General features: G+C 35.0%; 1 protein-coding gene across 1 annotated transcript; it reads right to left on the bottom strand.

Moving 5' to 3' along the window:
• Positions 1-7587: 7587 nt before the first annotated feature.
• Positions 7588-8313, bottom strand: LOC107907445 (uncharacterized). Its single transcript, XM_016834828.1, has 2 exons — positions 8107-8313; positions 7588-8052 (listed from the first exon to the last, which is right to left on the bottom strand). Exons 1-2 carry the CDS (start codon positions 8311-8313, stop codon positions 7588-7590), a joined length of 672 nt encoding a protein of 223 aa, XP_016690317.1.
• Between the last annotated feature and the right edge of the window lie 9893 nt (positions 8314-18206).

Here is an 18206-nt window from a genome sequence, read left to right as displayed (position 1 = left end):
CCCTGTCTCACGAGAACCTGAATATCTCTTAACATACTGTCTATATGATCATTTCGTTACTTTCCTATGAAAATAGATTCATCAAGGTTCGTTTACATAATTTATCCACTATTTAATTCCATTCCTACTATTTTTAGTGATTTTTCACATCCACATCACTGTTGCTGCCAGCATCTGTTTTTAAGGTAAACTTTACCTATTTCATGATCCTCCATGGATCAACTAGAGTTTGTCATACATATACCAAAAATGATCATGAATAACCATTCCCATGGTTAACCGTTACCAACATTTCCATACCTCTCGACGGACAACATACAAAACGATTATAATGTTATGATCAAAGTATATTTAAGCCATTTTCGCATGGCTATCCAAATTTACACAAAACCAAAGGGTCAATGACCAACAACAAAACGGGTAGTCCTATACATGCTATTTCAAAGTTCAACCAAAATTGTACCAAAAGGGGGGCTTTGATAGTGTGGGAGACTTCGACTTCCAAAAATCCCGAGTCCGATAGCTGACGAGCCAAAATCTATAAAACAGAGAAACAAAGAAACGGAGTAAGCAATTTATGCTTAGTAAGTTTTGAGCAAAGAGTTTAGACACAACCAAAGTATAGCATTCATGTAGCTAAACGGATAATTTCATATGCACAAATTTTCAATATCATGCTTACTTCACATTACCAACCCTTATGTTCATACACAAAAGATCAACTTAGCCAAAGGCCGGTAGCTCATTTATCAACTGAGCGAATACTTATTTGTAAGGGCTCAACTAATTCAAAGCACATACGAAACATACCTCAATGTTGGGATGTTACAAGCGTATTAACTGAAATTTTTACAGCAAGATCGTTCATTCCCGAATCACGTACCTTCGGAATTTAACCAGATATAGCTACTCGTTCAAATGCCTTCGGGACATAGCCCGGTTATAGTAACTCGCACAAATGCCTTCGGGACTTAACCCGGATTTAGTAACTCGCACCAATGCCTTCGGGCTTAGCCCGGAATTAGTATCTCACACAAATGCCTTCGGATCTTAGTCCGGATATGGTCACTTAGCACAAAGCCTTCGGGACTTAGCCCGGACATCATTCGAATAACCATGCACATTTAACAATAAATCATGACACATTCGTATTTCATTTTCATTAGCAAAACTCAAACACAAGACACTTATCACTCTTGCAATTTCGGCTCAATAGCCACACACAAAGAGCATGATTTTGATTTGCTTAAAACATGATCTAATCAAATCATAATTTAAGCTCTATTACTCAAGAACTTACCTCGGATGTTGTCGAACGATTTCGATGGCTATTCGACCACTTTTTCCTTCCCTTTATCGGATTTAGATCCCCTTTGCTCTTGAGCTTAATTAAACAAATAAATTGATTTAATCATTTGAGCATCGAAAAGAGGAACACAAGGCACTTAGCCCATATTTATACATTAGACATTAAAGTCACATACATGTGAAATCATGCATCAACTCAACATATTAACCCACACTCCCTTTTAGCCGATTGTCCTAACCAAGATAAAGGCATCAATATGCTTGCCTCTAACCGAATGCATGCAACACAAATCTTCTCATGTGGCCGAGTATGCATGTATATGTTGAGGCCAATTATATGCTTAATACTTCCCACAAGTATGGTTACTTGTATTGGTTATATACCGTTTCGTTTCAAATTCAAAACTCGGCTAATACGTATTTATACACTAGTAATCAAATACTAACATTTTGCATTTTATCTTACTACCATTTCACATCTACTTTCTACCATGGCCGAATGCATCAAGGCACCATTTACCCTTATATTTACCATAGCCGAAAACCTTACTCATTCCAAAAATTCAAATCTCAACTTGGTCACAAAAATAACTTGATATCTCACCAACACAACATCAACACCAAGCAAGAATGATGCATCCATGGCCGAGTGTCATTTCCATCACATAGCAAGATTTAGACCATGGGCTAGGTAGAACTCAAGCTAACAACTAAAACATGCATGCATCTCATGGAACATCATCAAACATACCTTAGCCTAGTTACATGCATGGCCGAACCTCTTCAACCTTTCTTCTTCCTTCCTCCTTAAAATTTTCGGCCAAGGATGAACCAAAGGATGAACACTTTTTTTTTGTTTTTCTTTCCTTCAACTCACGGCAATGGGGGGACAATCACACACATCTTTTCTTTTCTTTTTTTTTTGTTTCTCATCCTACTAACACTAATATTTTATTGCCCATGCTCTTTATTTTATTAATCCTTACATAATGCACTACCCCAACATGTTTATGACATGTTTTTAGCCATAACATCTTGTCCACCCATGCTCTTTATTTTATTAATCCTTACATAATGCACTACCCCAACATGTTTATGACATGTTTTTAGCCATAACATCTTGTCCACCCATGCTCATGGCCGGCCACTACATATTAGGGGGGGAAAATTGACATGCAAGTCCTCCCTTTTGATTACATGCACTATTAGGTCCTTGTAGATTAGCCTATCACATTTCAAAAATGTCACCCATAAGTCCTTTTGACTAAATTCACATGCAATTTACTAAATCGAAGCCTAAAACTTTCACACCTTCATAATCACATATTTTAGACAATAAATATCACATTCAAATAATTTGGTGACTCGGTTTAGCGGTCCCGAAACCGCTTTCCGACTAGGGTCACTTTAGGGCTGTCACATGTATTGTCCCTAATGCATGAACATCTATGTAACATGAATGCAGGAATATACATATACAGAGAATGTCATAGTAATAAAAAATAAAAAATGCATGAATATATAATGGGAAGAGAACTTCCCTGACTTGGATGTTGGTGATTGTCTCTTCATTGTTTGTGGGTGGATTTACGTGCACTGTGCTTATAGCGCAGCTTCCTTTTCATTGAATGGAGTGGCACATCCTTCCCTTCTTTATCAGACTCAGTGATGTCATTAATGATGCGATCAATTTCATAGTCTTGGGTAGTCATTGCTTTAGGTGGTGTGGGTGGAATAGTTTCTTTGCCCTTCTTGGTGGCTTTAGCAGTAGGTGTGGGACCATTTTGCTTATGATTGTCACACTCAATATTTAGAGATTTTGTTTTCTCAGGCTCCTCCTGAGCTACTTGCACTGTGTCAGGAGTAGCTTTTATGTTTGCATATTCAGCCTTGTCAAAGTGGGTTTTAACTTGTTCCTCCTCAACCTTGGAAAATTGTAGTAAAGCTTTTGGGAAATCAGGGAAGTCAAGCATAGGTTTTGTGAAGTTCTTCTGTAAGGACCATTTTAGATCCACATTTCTATCCCTCACATAGGACTAGTAGCATGCCTGATGTTCTTAGGCCTTTGTCATCTCCTCAGCAAGTTGAAATTGCTGAATTTCAAACAGGGACTTTCTCTGCTCCAGTTGCTCTAATGATTGCAACATTTGTTTTCAAATGAGCCCTAAGTTGGTAAGGCTTCTGCTGTGGGAAAGTACTTAGCAGAGGAGGTGGGTGCCTTACTATGCTGAGGTTGTTTTGATGTCTCCACTCCTTGGATTTTGGAAAATATATCCCTTGACATTCCTCCCTTGTTTGGTGTGACGTCCTTATTGGCATTTAAAGGTACTCGAGCTGTTTTGCAAATAGCATTGATGAGGGAAGGGAAATTGAGGCTATCGACATTCTTCTCTGCACTTCATAGAAAATGACCTGACCAATGTTAATTCTTCGATCCATAATGATTGAATGCAGCAATAGAATTTTTTCCTTTGATACTATGGTGTTGTGGGTGGATGGCAGTAGTCAACTTTTGAGGAAGTGGTACCAAACTTTACTTATGGGCTTCAGGGAAGCCCTTTCAATTGTATGACATTCTTGGCTTGAGATGGTCTATTGAGTGCTTGAAACACACAAATATTTTAATACCTAATTTAAGCAGTCAGCAGTGATGGTTTCAGTGAATGGAGTATTCGTCTTGAACATCATTTAACCCAAATTGGGCATTAATGCAGTCTTCATAAAATGGGATTGAGGTTCGATGAACATAGATAGAAGGATTGTTAGGAGAAGTGATGTGCGCATAGAACTCGTGAATGAATTTCCTTAAAACATCATTGGGATGTAAACATAAATTTTTTCATCCATGTTTCTCAAAAATGAAGGAAACTGACTCATCATGTAACACCCTTAACTTGAATCCGTCGCTGGAACAAGGTTACAGAGTATTACCAAAGTTTACAATTTAAACGAACAAAAAATTAAACCATTTCATAACATATAGCATTCATGTCAGAAACCAATCATAATTATACATATTGTCCTTAATACGAGCCATCGAGGCCCAAAATACACAATAGAAGCAAATCGGGCAAAATCAAAACTTTAGAGAATTTTTCAAAAACTTATAAAATTTTGAAAATTGCAGGGGTCACACGGCCATATAGCCAAGCCGTGTGACTTACACGGCCAATAGACTTGCATCTGTCTTAGGCCATGTAGACATTTGAAATGGGGACACACGACCGTGTCCCAGCCCGTGTTCATGCCCGTGTAACTCATTGACTTGTTCCACACAGCCAAGCCACACACCCTTGTGTTGGGCTGTGTGAGCATACTGACTTGTGCTCTTTAAAAGATATAAGGGACACACGACCGTGTCACTTGGCTGTGTGTCACACATGGCTGAGACACACCCCCGTGTCTTTGCTCATGTGGACGAAAATAGGTCATTTTACAAGCCACATTTCTCACCCAATTTGGCATCCACCTACACTCAACATCTTGCATATAAACAAGTTATAATTAGGCATCCAAAACGAGTCAAAATCAAGCCTTAAACATGTAAAATAATCACATATAGCCAATATACCCATAGGCACCTCAAATGACAATATGCAAACTTGTCAACCATGTATCCAAATTTACCTAAGTGACCAAATAAATATATACATAATTGTAGCAAAACCTATCATGTAGGTCACTTATCAAGCTCACCCATTTGGTACCCAAAATACCAATTCACAAGGTAAATCATTTTGCATCATTTCATGTCACTTAACTTACTTACCAAAACATACCAATATTTCCAACTGGTACCAAATATACCATTCTAACTAACATCAATATACATATAAGTTTTCCATAACAAAGCACTAAATCACACCAAGGTATATAACATATCTTATATGCATATTCAAACCACATTTTACTTTCCATCATTCTACCATATCAAACACACATCAAATATGATAAGGCGACATATATATACACATCAACACAAGCCATATAAGTGACTAATCTCAACAAAACACTTACATACCAACATTGGCCAAATTAACCTATACATGCCATTATAGTCAAAATTAAATAACTGAAAGTACCAAAAGAGCTGATGGATAGTGCGATATAGCTCCGACAAGCTTCCAACCTGAACGAGCTTTTGAATCACTATAAAACACAAAAAATAACACAAAGTAAGCATTGAAACTTAGTAAGTTCGTATAATAGAGAATTTAACTAACCATTTTAATCACATTTAGGGTAAGTAAACCCAAAGCATATCTCAACTCAATTTTGCCAAAAGCCTAACACATATTCATCAACCATGTTAGCCATGTAATTCATATAAGAACTGATAATCATGCATGAGTTCAACAACTATTCAAACTCCATATACATGTAACATCTATACCATGTATCCATATATCATATACAAACCATTTCCATATAATTCATGTAAATAATGTACTAGTTCATATCGAGATCATAGGAACTCATAACAGAAATGTGCCCTTTGAACCATTTAGAATATCGTTGGATATGCGGGTAGTACACACGAGGTGTACTGAACTGTAATCTGTCAATTCATGTACATGTATGCTCATATGAGTTGTAAACGGTAAGCTCCTCCGAGCTTAATAATGCTAAGCTCATATGAGTTGAGTATTGGTAAACTCATAAGAGATGAAATCGATAACCCTCATGACGTGTCATTTGTATCCTACGAATTCCTAAGGTTCAACAATTTTACCACAAAATTTATCACATTTTTCAATTTAATCCCTAATTGATAATTTCATCAAAAATTCCTTTGGAAAAGTTATTTATCTAACAACAACCATTTATTTTCTACCATTAAACTTGAAAACCCTAACATGTTAATCAATGGAAAAACTCAAATACTTTAACAATTTTACAAATTAGTCTCTAGGCTAGCTAGATTAAGCTACAATGATATCAGAAACAGATAAATTATTGAAAACGGGACAAATATGACTTACCAATCAAAGAAATAAGACTAGCCAAACCCTAACTCAACAATGGTTTCCTTTTTCTTCAACTTTTGGTTCAAAAAACAGAAGAACAAGATGATACTTCACTTTGGTTTTATTTAATTTAACATGTAATTACCTTTTTACTAATTTAACCTTTTAAAACATTAATAATTACACAATTGCCAAGCCAAGTACATCCATTATCAAATTAAATGGTCTAATTACCATATAAGGACTTCCACTTTAAATTTCTATAGCTATTAGACACCTTTAGCTATTAGAAGACAACTTTTGCACTTTATGCGATTTAGTCCTTCTTATCAAATTGAGCATGTAAACGGTAAAATTTCTTAACGAAATTTTTATACGGTAATGCTACCATGCTGTAGACCTTAAAATAATAATAAAATAAATTTTTTAACTTCATATTTGTGGTCCAAAAACCACTACTCTGTTTTCATTAAAAACGAGCTGTTACACATCATATCCCATATAAAACTCATCTTTGAACAGAAAACCTTGTTCGAAGCAAAATGGTCATTTGGAGATGATATAGTTGTACTTCGTAGCAACATCACTGTTGAAGAAGCCTTTAGGTTGGGTAGCACCTGCTTGTGAAAATTCAACACCTTTGAAAGTAGTTTTTACTCTTGCCATTGAAGAATGTTTACAAATATTTGAGAATGGGATTTAATTTAGACGGGAAAATAACACTAATCAAGAGAAGTTAAAGGAAGTTGAAAGTGCAAGAGGAAAGACTAAGGAAGTTTAGGAAAAAGAAAGGGTAAACGCGAAAGAATTGTGGAAAATGAAAGAGGCATAGGCAGTTGAAGAGAAGTAAATGAGCGTAGTGGTGTTGATGATTCAGAAAAGTTTGCAGAGTAAGTTTTGTGGAATGGAAGAGGAAAATAATTTTTTTGAGAGAACCCTAGAATAACCTAGCCCTAAATCAACACGTTTGGCATTTTCTTCATGGGCTACCTAATTGACAGAATGCTCCGAACTGTCTAGAATCTCTTCCTTGAACCGTTTTTTTGTCAACCCTCATTTTCTCTTGCTCCAATATCCAATAACCCAGTTTACTGTAGCATAATTCTCTTCGAAATGTTAGGGCAAACACCCTTTGATATTACATTAAACAAGCTTGCACCTTCACTCTTTCCCTACAATTCTTGCTAAAGCTGTAATTTATCGAAATTATAACCAGAAACAAAAATAACGTTAATTAATTAAAGAAACTAAAAAAATAAAGATAGAAAAGATTTTGAGCTTAAACATCTCGAAGGTTAATGGATTGTTTGTCTCAATCCACATGAGCACCCCAGTATTGCTTTAAACGTTGACCATTAACCTTAAAAATTACCCAAATCTTGGTATATTTGATGTCCACTACGCCATGAGGACAGGCTTCGATCACATCAAAAGGCCCCAACCATCTTGATTTCAACTTACTAGGGAACAATTTCAATCTTGAGATAAATGGCAACACTTGTTGCCTCTGTTCAAATTGCCTCGGCATGATCCTCTTATCGTGCCATCGCTTAGTCTTTTCCTTATAGAGCTTAGCGTTCTCATAAGCCTGGTCTTTGAATTCTTCCATTTCATTCAACTCGAGAAGTTTATGTTCGGTGACTATCCAATCCATATTCAGCTTTTTAATGACCCAAAATGCCTCGTGCTCTAAATCAACAGGTAGGTGACATGAATTACCATAAACAAGCTTAAAAAATGACATTCCTAACGATGTTTTGAAGGCAGTACGATAAGCCTACAAGGCTTCATCCAATATTAAGGATCAATCCATTCAATTTGGTTTCATCACCTTTTCTGGAATTTTCTTAATCTCGTTGTTAGAAATCTCAACTTGTCCATTTGTTTGTGGGTGATATACTATCGCAAGTTTGTGCTTCACCCCATACCTATGCAAAGCATTAGCGACGAGTTTACAATCAAAATGAGACCCCTCATCAGTGATGATGGATGAAGGTGTACCAAATCTCGTGAGGATGTTCTTGTACAAGAACTTCATCACCGACTTGGCATCATTAGTAGGAAGGGTTACAACTTCTACCAACTTGGAGACGCAGTCAACTGCCACTAGTATGTATAGGTTTCCAAATAAGGGTGGATGTGGACCAAGAAAGTCTATTCCCCATACATCTAACAACTAAACCTCTAGAATGTTTTGTAACGGCATTTCATGTCTTCTTCAAATATTACCATTTCTTTGACATTGAATAGACTTGGCCAATAAAATCATGAATGAAATAATTTTGCAGCAGTTCTCATTCCTCCAAAGTGTCCTTCATAAGGGACTGAATGGAAATGTTGCAAAATGTTGTGTATTTTGGAACGACAAAAATGTGCAAGTGTACATAATCGCAACAAGTAACAAAGTGACAAGCAAATGTCGAGTTATCCTACCCACAGGGACTGTGAAAATAATTATTTATGAATGCTATTTAAAACACTTTGGTGAAGAAAAATATTTTGTTTGAAGAGGGTGATTAAAAAATAAGATTTTAAACTAAGTGAACTAAATAAATAAATCTCAAATGCACGATTTTAAAATACAATTTTAATCAAAATGACATAATTGTGTTAGATTAATTACATTTGTTAACTTAGAATTATTAAACTCATGTTTATATTGTTATGAATAAGTTCATGGCAACTCGGTAATTTGCTAACTTATGAACATACTCACCTACCAAAATCCATTTATCTGACTATATCTCTATGCCAATTGAATCGATTGAAGAAATCTTAATAGGCAAATATGTTATTGCACATACATACTTATTAAATCGAAATAATCTCTTGTACATATCCCATAAAAGACTATGTGAGGTAACAGAGTATCCTTACCTTGAAACAGTTTAATCACAATAATTTTGCAAGTTATGCAAGGCAAATGTATCGTCAGATACCGTTGCTAATCTAACCCTCAGCTACCTTAGATGATTAAACATGCACTGATTAAGTACTCTATCCACTAATTACAATTTCAATCAGTTTAAATAATTAATTCATTAGTTACCTAACAATTGTAATGCAAGAATAACTTAGTCATGATTTTACTTAATCAAGCATCTTACCGATGCCTATAACAACATAAACACAATTTCAATAATTTTAAAAAATGAAATGCAATCAACCTAACACGAATTAAATTCAAGCTAAATTGTTTAAATTAACCATTTTGACAACATAAATATTCATAGATATGTTCAGCATAACAACAACAAAAATTAAAGAGATAGGGAACAAGAATCAAATTCGGTGTTTCTTCGTGGCTTGACTAGTTGCTCTATTCTTCCTTCTCCCTTGTCCTCGTCGACCAAGGCTGCTATGAGCACTTAATTACTACCCCAAAAAGCTGATGAATGCCCTTTTCCCAATAGGAGAAATCAACAAGAGAGCAAGGGAATTTTTGAATGGAAAAGAAGAGAGAAAGTGGAGAGAAGAGAGGAAAGATGTGAATGCTTGAGGTGTGTTTCTAAAATGACCAGCCTATGGGGGTTTTTATAGCTGAGGAGGGATGCTAAAAATAACTAAAATTATCAGCCAAACAGGCCTCCCTTGGCCAGCCACACATGTGGCAAGGTTGATAGTTTCAACTTTGCTAATTTAGGCTTGGGGAAAATCTATAAAGCCACCAACTGTGGAGAGGTTTGAATGCAACTTGAACAAGTATTCAAGGGCCTTTTTGCAAGCTTAAATAATCAGCTAATAAGCTAGTTTGGGTCAGCTCTTGGGACGATTTTTGGGCTGTACATTTCTTGGTCGGTTCGGTTCACTCGGTTCAGTTCAACTGGACCACTTTTTCAGAATTAATTAATAATAATTTATTAACCGAAATTAAATTTGATATAAATTAAAATTAATTACATTATGAATTAATAAATATAATTTTGGACCCTCTTAGGCTGATATTTAGTTCGCCTCGATACTTCAAATTGCTTCTCAATTTTGTGCTTCTAGTAGTGTCTGCCGAGCCATTTTTCGCCCTTTGTGCAAATCTGTCGAAAATAACCAAAAGTCATCAAAATTAATTATAAAATTAACTAAAATTCAACATGTTCATTTTTAAGTGCACTTTAATTATTTTGTAAAAATTAATTTTTTGACAAGTATTTTATCAAAATTGTATAATTTTATGTTAAAAAGGGGTATGTAAAAATGTCTAACTTTTTGTATGCTTGTCATGCCATTTCTTGAGTCCCTTCTTGAGTAATTTGGCATTCTCGTATGAAGACATTTGGAATTCTTCTAACTCGTTAAGTTGAAGCATCCATTTCTCTTTGGCACTTTTAAGATCCAAGTTGAGTTGTTGGAGAGCCCAGTAAGCTTTGTGTTCTAACTCCAAGGGTAAATGGAAGGCTTTCCCAAAGACTAACCTATAGGGTGACATCCCTAGAGGTGTCTTGTATGCTGTTCTGTAAGCCCATAAAGCATCATCCAGTATTTTGGACCAATCCCGTCGGTTCGGCCAAACTACCTTCTCAAGTATGCCTTTGATCTCTTGTTTGCCAGTTTAGCTTGCCCATTCGTCTGTGAATGGTAAGCTGTAATGACTTTGTGTTTCCCTCCATGTTTATCTAATAATCATTTCAACCAATTGTTCACAAAATGGGACCCTTCATCACTGATGATGGCTCTTGGGGTTCCAAACCGTGTGAACACATGTTTCTACAAAAACTTTATTACAACCTTAGTATCGTTTGTCGGATATGCCTCTGCCTTAACCCACTTAGACACATAGCCTACTGGTACTAATATGTACTAGTGACTAAAAGACGGAGGGAAAGGACTGAGAAAGTCAATACCCCAAACATCGAAAAATTCTACCTCAATGATATTTGTTCGAGGCATCTCATTTCTATTGGTGACATTTTCGACCCTTTGACATTGACCACAACTCTTTACGTAAGCATATGCATCTTTGAATAGTGTTGGCCAAAAGAATACGGCTTGTAATACCTTGGCTACAGAACATGAACCTTCGAAGTGTCCCCCACTTGGCGCTGAGTGACAATGGTATAAAACCTTATGTACTTCATCTTCTTCCACGCATCTCTTAATCATTTGATCTACACACTTTTTAAACAAATATGGTTCTTCCCAGAAATAGTACTCCACACCATGAAGAAACTTTTTCTTTTGATGATATGTCTTATCAAATGGCATCAAACCACAAGCTAAAAAGTTAGCAATATCAGCAAACCAAGGGGTATTATGGACATTATTTACCTTCAGTATTTGTTCATCTAGAAACGTCTCTCGAATTGGTATAAAAGGAGAGTTCCCTTCTTGCGGCTCCAATCTGGACAAGTGGTCTGCTACTTGGTTTTCCACTCCTTTTCGATCTTGAATTTCTAGATCGAACTCTTGAAGTAGAAGTACCTATCAGATCAGTCTTGGCTTAGCGTCTTTCTTGGCAAGTAAATACTTAATTGTCGAGTGGTCCGTATAAATAGTCACTTTGGTACCTACAAGATAAGATTGAAACTTGTCAAAAGAAAACACAATAACAAGTAACTCTTTTTCTGTTATTGAGCCCCTATCAGAGTCCGACTCACATAGTAGATGGGATGAAAAACTTTGTTCCTTCGCTGACTCATGACAGCTTCGATCGCGAAGTACTTGCATCACACATCAATTCAAATGACAAATCCCAGTCTTGTGTGACTATTATGGGTGCCGGGACTAACCAACTCTTCAAATCATTGAAAGCTCTTAAGCACTCCTCATCAAATTTAAACACCGTGTCCTTCTCCAATAATTTGCATAAGGGTTTAGCAACTTTAGAGAAGTCCTTGATGAATCTTCGATAGAAATTGGCATGGCCCAAAAAGCTCCTAACACCCTTTACGTATATTGGAGGTGGGAGTTTCTTAATAACATCTACCTTTTCTTTATGTACCTCGATTCCATCTCTTGTTATCTGATGCCCTAGAACAATACCTTCTCGTACCATGAAATGACACTTTTCCCAGTTAAGTACAAGGTTTGTTTCTTCACATCACCTTAGTACCTTGGCTAGATTGACTAGGCAATCATCATATGTATCTCCGAATACTGAAAAATCATCCATAAAAACTTCCAAATATTTCTAACCATGTCAGTAAAAATAAACATCATACATCTTTGAAATGTAGCAGGTGCATTAAATAAACAAAATGGCATGTGCCTAATGCAAATGTACCGTACAGGCAGGTGAATGTTGTCTTGTGCTGATCTTCTGGTGCTACTGTAATCTGATTATACCCCGAGTACCCATCGAGAAAACAGTAATAGTCTCGCCTTGCGAGTGTATCCAGCATCTGGTCCAAAAATGGCAAAGGAAAGTGATCTTTCCTAGTTGCCTTGTTCAGCTTCCAATAATTGATGCAAATTCTCCATCCCGTAACCGTTCTAGTTGGTATCAACTCGTTATTCTCATTTTCAATGACCATGATACCTCCTTTCTTTGGCACGCACTGGACCAGACTTACCCATGAACTATCTGAGATGGGGTAAATTATACCCGCATCTAACCACTTGATGATTTCTTTCTTAACTATGTCTTTCATGATGGGGTTCAGTCTTCGTTGTTCATCACTCGTCCCTTTTTTTCCATCTTCTAAGATAATCTTGTGCATGCATACAGATGGACTAATTTTCTGAATATCAGCTATGATCCATCCGATAGCCTTTTTAAATTGTTTCAACACTGGGATGAGTTTCTCTTCTTGCTCAGTAGTTAATTCTGCTGAAACAATCACAGACAGAGTAGAAGAGTTACCTAAATAAACATATTTCAAATGTGAGGGAAGTACCTTCAGTTCTAATTTAGGTGGCTCCTCGATTGACGCTTTTGGTTGGGCATAATCCCTTTTTCTCTAACTCTAAAGATTCAAAGCGGGATTACGGATTAAATCCCCTTTGATTAGCTTCTAATAAAGCTAAGTATTCATCATCTTCTTTATCATTTGGAGGATCTGATGTCAAAATTTGTTCCAATGGGTCCTTAACATAATTGAGTTCCTTCTCCACGATTAAATCCTCTAAATCGGACACTGTAGAACAATCCTTAATTGTGTCAGGAAATCGCATCGACTTAAAAACGTTAAATGTTACCTGATAATCCTGAACAAGCATTTTAAGCTCGCCCTTCTCCACATCAATAAGGATCCTCCCGGTTACTAAGAATGGTCTTCTTAAGATGATTGACACCTCTTTGTCTACTTCAAATTCTAGAATCACAAAGTTTGGCAACCCAATTATAAAGTAGACTAATTATTTTTTGTAACCATCTTCAATGTTGGGTTAGAGCAATTTTTATGAGCCCAATTCATCAGCTTGTCATCCATATTGTTGGATAGTTAACTCACTTGCATGTGTTTCCTTACTAGCTCCCAACATTGAGTAATTTAGTGTTCCATACTAAAACATTTTAAACAAGAAATTATCATGTAGCATAATTCAGTTAAATTATGTAAAATTAACACCTAATCATGTAAATTACAAATTTTACTTAATTTATGCCTAATGTCTCAATATGAACTAAAATTACACAATTAGCTATCCACATGCTCGAGATATGCATAAATTCCAAGTAAAAAGGTATTAAATAAACCTATTATTTACACTTATCACTTGATTCAAAGGGTGTGGGAATTATTGTTGCAGTGACTTACAAATGTTTTCAAGCTTTAATGTTAGACACATACATCATTTTTATGCATATCATAATGTTGCAAAATGTTTTCAAACATTTTCTTAATACAAAGACATCAATATATGATTTTTTTATTTTCAAGCTAAAAATTACACTAACTCCCTTATTAAACATACTCATTGAAAACAAAACTGAACAGAAACAACTATAAGGAATTGAAAAGGAACTTGATAATTATCTTGACCTGTGAGAAACTTAAAACAGTTCGTGGTACTAAGTGTCCTCCAGACTTTAAAGTCGAGGTAGAAAATGGTGGGAATAACATGATAATATAGCTCATTGCTATATATTTGCAAGCGTGACCAACACACTGTATAAGCAACTAGAAAACTATAAGATTGCTAAAGCGTTTCTAAATTTGGCTCGACAGTCTATTATAACTATGTAATAAATGCCCAATAAAATCCCGATACTAAAGTGAAATACCATATGACCACTCTTATAGGCTACTTTTTAGAGGCAGCGAATAATGAGGCCAATTTGGGCCAAAATAACCAAATAGACATGGTGTCAAAAGCTTGTCGAATGATTTTGTTGGTTTTCGGGCTGCATTTAACCTTGGCAACAAAAACCTGACGCTTACACAACTCATGAAGGAGTTGTAATCCTATGAGTTGATATTGAATGATGGTTAGTCGATCTGAAGGGCAGAAGCAAATATAATCGTTACTTCTTCCTCAAAAGGGAAAGGAAAGAAGGCTAAAAAAAGGCAAGGCTAAGACCTTTGGGCCACCACAAGTGGAAAGGAAAAGAACTAGAAAGCCAAAAGACCTATCTAAGTCAAAATGCTTCTTCTACAGCAAGAAAAGGGCACTTCAAGGAAAACTGTAAACAGTGGAAAGAATACCTTGCTACTAAAGGCAAAGGTATGAAACTCTTAATGGTAGAAGCGTGTTTAGTGGAAGACTCAATAGACTATTAGGTCATTGATTTGGGAGCCACTAAACATGTCTTTGTTTCTCTACAGGGGTTCGAGGAGATGAAAGATCATAGAGGTAAGAGCTTATCATTGCTGCCCGAGAATGGGACACTTGTGGCAGTTGAAGTAGTGGGAGATGTACATATTTATTTTGATAATTTTTGGAAGATTTTTATGAAAGACATTTTCTATGTACCACATTTCAAAAGAAACTTCATTTCGGTTTAGGTTTATAAAGACGACTTAATCGTGACTTTTAATAATGAAATTTTAATATTCTGAAATCACAATCTTAGCTATAATGAATGGATGTCAAATAATCCCAATTTACCAAACCAAAGATGTACACACTGCTTGAGACTGAAATATCGAATAAAAGATGTAACAGCCTGTTTTTAGTGAAATTGAAATAGTGGTTTCGAGACCATAAATTTGATGTGAAAATATTTATTTTATTTATAATTTTAATGTCTACGGTATGTTAGTATTGCCATATAAAAATTTTGTTAAGAAATTTTTACACTTGCATGTGTAATTAAGTAAAAATGACTAAATCGTAAAAGGTGCAAAAGTTGAGTTCTATTAGTTAAAGGTATCAAATGGCTATATAACTTTAATGTAAGAGGACTCATATGGTAATTAGACAATTTATGTGTTAGTGGACATTCATGGATTGGTTTTATTGAAATTAATAACATTTTTAAAGGTTATTTTGCTAGTTAGGTAATTAAGGTTAAAATAAACAAAAAAAATTTTATTTTTTTCGTTCATCTTCATCCTCCACCAAAATTTAAGAAAAAAGAACACCATTTAGGGCTTTAAAAATTTCGCTATCTCTCCTTGCTTGCATGTAAGTGATTTTTGTCCTATTTTTATGTTTTTGAAGTTGTTGTATTTTAATCTAGCTAGCCCAGGTACTAATTTTCAAGTTAAAGGATTAGGGTTTTTCCATGAATATGTTTGTGTCATTCTTAAAAATTTATGAAAGATTATGAATCCTTGTTGTTAAATAAACTAAACAAATTCTATTTTTTCCATTCATCTTCACCCTTCACTGAAATTGAAGAAGAAATAACACCATTTACGGCTTTGAACATTCGGCTATCTCTCCTTGCTTGCATGTAAGTGATTTTTGTCCTGTTTCTAATGATTTTTATGTTTTTGAAGTCGTTATAGCTTAATCTAGCTAGCCCATGGTCTAATTTTCAAAACTGTTAAAGGATTAGGGTTTTTCCATGAATATGTTTGTGTAATTCTTGAAAATTTGTGAAAGATTACGAATCCTTGTTGTTAAATAGATAACTTTTGTTAAGAGATTTTTGATGAAATTATCATTTAGGGACTTATGTGTAAAAGTAGCTCAATATCATAATGAAATTCTGAATTGATGATTTGTGTGGGTTGATATGACCCTAGGTAAATCGGCAAGCATGATATAGGGATGAAATTGCATAAATGTTAATTTACGAGCTTAAGGATTAAATTTTAAAGAATTTAAAATAATAGGGGCAAAAGCATAATTTTACAAAAGTATGAATTTTGGCTTCAATTGAATAGAATGAATATTGAATGAAATAAATTTGATTATTTAGATCAAGTTAAGCCTCGTACGGATCTAGATCGAGGGAAAGATAAAGTTTCAGATTAGTGATCCTATTTCATCGTCTTTTTATTCGAGGTAAGTTCGTATATATAAATAATGTTTTAATGTAATTTGATTTAAATGCTATTAACCTATTCAACATGTCATTTCACGATGAAAATCCAATGACATTACGACGAATATCGAGCCTCGTTTGAACCTTAGGAATATATAGGATAGAAATGACATGTCATTAGGGTTACCATGTTTCAGGTGCTGGTCCTGAATGTCCTATCGATGGCTGAGTTCCAAAATTTGTTGCGAAAACTCGTCAGATTGCATGAGTGGCATCAGGTAGCTACATTTCGTCTGTCAGCTTGTGTGAGCAAACGTATTTAGGGCTCAAGTGAGCATCGATGTAAAGGAAAAAGAAAGGAAATGGTTTCGACCATATGTTTAGCACACTTTGTGTGAGCTTCCCTCGTATCCGATATTATTCGAAGTGGTTCAACGAGTATGAAAAGGGAAGGAATGGTAAGTTTTCCAATGGTTAAGTTAAGAATTTATGGAAATGTATGACTTATTGGTGATCAATGTATGTATAATCATGTTTATGAAAATTATGAATTCAAGTATGCTATGGTCATGAAATTTATCTTATCATGAGATGATTTTGCTAAGTTGTGTTTTTAATCACTAACTTGTCTTATTGATGATGCTTAGGCTTATGCCAAGCTATGTTGGATTTATTCATGTCTATTTTTAAGATTCTGCATTGAAATGGTAAGCAATGTTCATGATTTACGAACTTACTAAGCATTATATGCTCACGATGTTGTTCTTTTCTATGTTTTATAGATTTTCAGAAGCTCAATTGGTTTAGAAGCTCGTCGGAGACCTATCACACTATCCAGAGATTATATCGGTAGATTTTGATGTTTTGGTCATGGTTATAATGACATGTATTGTAACAACCTATTTTTTAGTGGTGTCGAAAACATCAATTTTGGGGCCACCAATCCGAGAGTAAATTTGTAAATATTATCATTTAATATTTACGAGTCAAATGTGATTTTAAAACGGTTTTTAGTTTGATAATTTATGTTATATAAACGATTTATTAATTTCAAGTGGTAAGACCCTAAGGTCAAGCGGTTTTAGAAAATGAGGTATAGGGGCCTCTTTTCTATAAACCGAGCTATAAATATTTTTATAAATATTTACGAAGTGTGATTAAGGTGGTATTAAAGTTTCGTTTAAAAATTTTAACATTTCGATAGTTAATTAATTAAAAAGGACTAAATCGTAAAAGATATAAAACTTTATCACTATTTGTTTTGAGTGATTAGATGGTTAATTGAATAAAGGAAAAGGGACTTAAATTGTACTTATACCATTCAAGGTGTTAGTGGAGAATAATAGACATGAATTTGATGTTTATTTAATTTTTAACCAAGGTTAAAATGGTAATTTGATAATTAAATTAAAATAAATAAAACCAAATTGTTTATTCATCTTTTACATTGTCTTCTTCACCGATTATTAAGGGAGAAAGAATCCATTTCTAACCTTGATGTTTCGAAAATTTGAAAAGCCAATTTGATCAAGTTCGAGTGGAAAAATAAAGGAGAATGGAAAATTACCAAAATTCCCTTGAACTTTGGTATTTCTGCAAGTTAACCAGGTAAGCTCGTATGA

The sequence above is a fragment of the Gossypium hirsutum genome, chromosome D08 (assembly GCF_007990345.1).
Source record: "Gossypium hirsutum isolate 1008001.06 chromosome D08, Gossypium_hirsutum_v2.1, whole genome shotgun sequence".
Classification (NCBI taxonomy): domain Eukaryota; kingdom Viridiplantae; phylum Streptophyta; class Magnoliopsida; order Malvales; family Malvaceae; genus Gossypium; species Gossypium hirsutum.
This window is presented reverse-complemented; position numbering and strand designations above follow the sequence as displayed.

Bases quoted from the DNA above. Each gene is read 5' to 3' on its own strand.
- LOC107907445 (XM_016834828.1), bottom strand. From the start codon at position 8,313: ATGAAGTTCTTGTACAAGAACATCCTCACGAGATTTGGTACACCTTCA. The intron at 8,053-8,106 runs GTGATGAAACCA...GAAGCCTTGTAG, and splicing joins TTAAGAAAATTCCAGAAAAG to GCTTATCGTACTGCCTTCAA.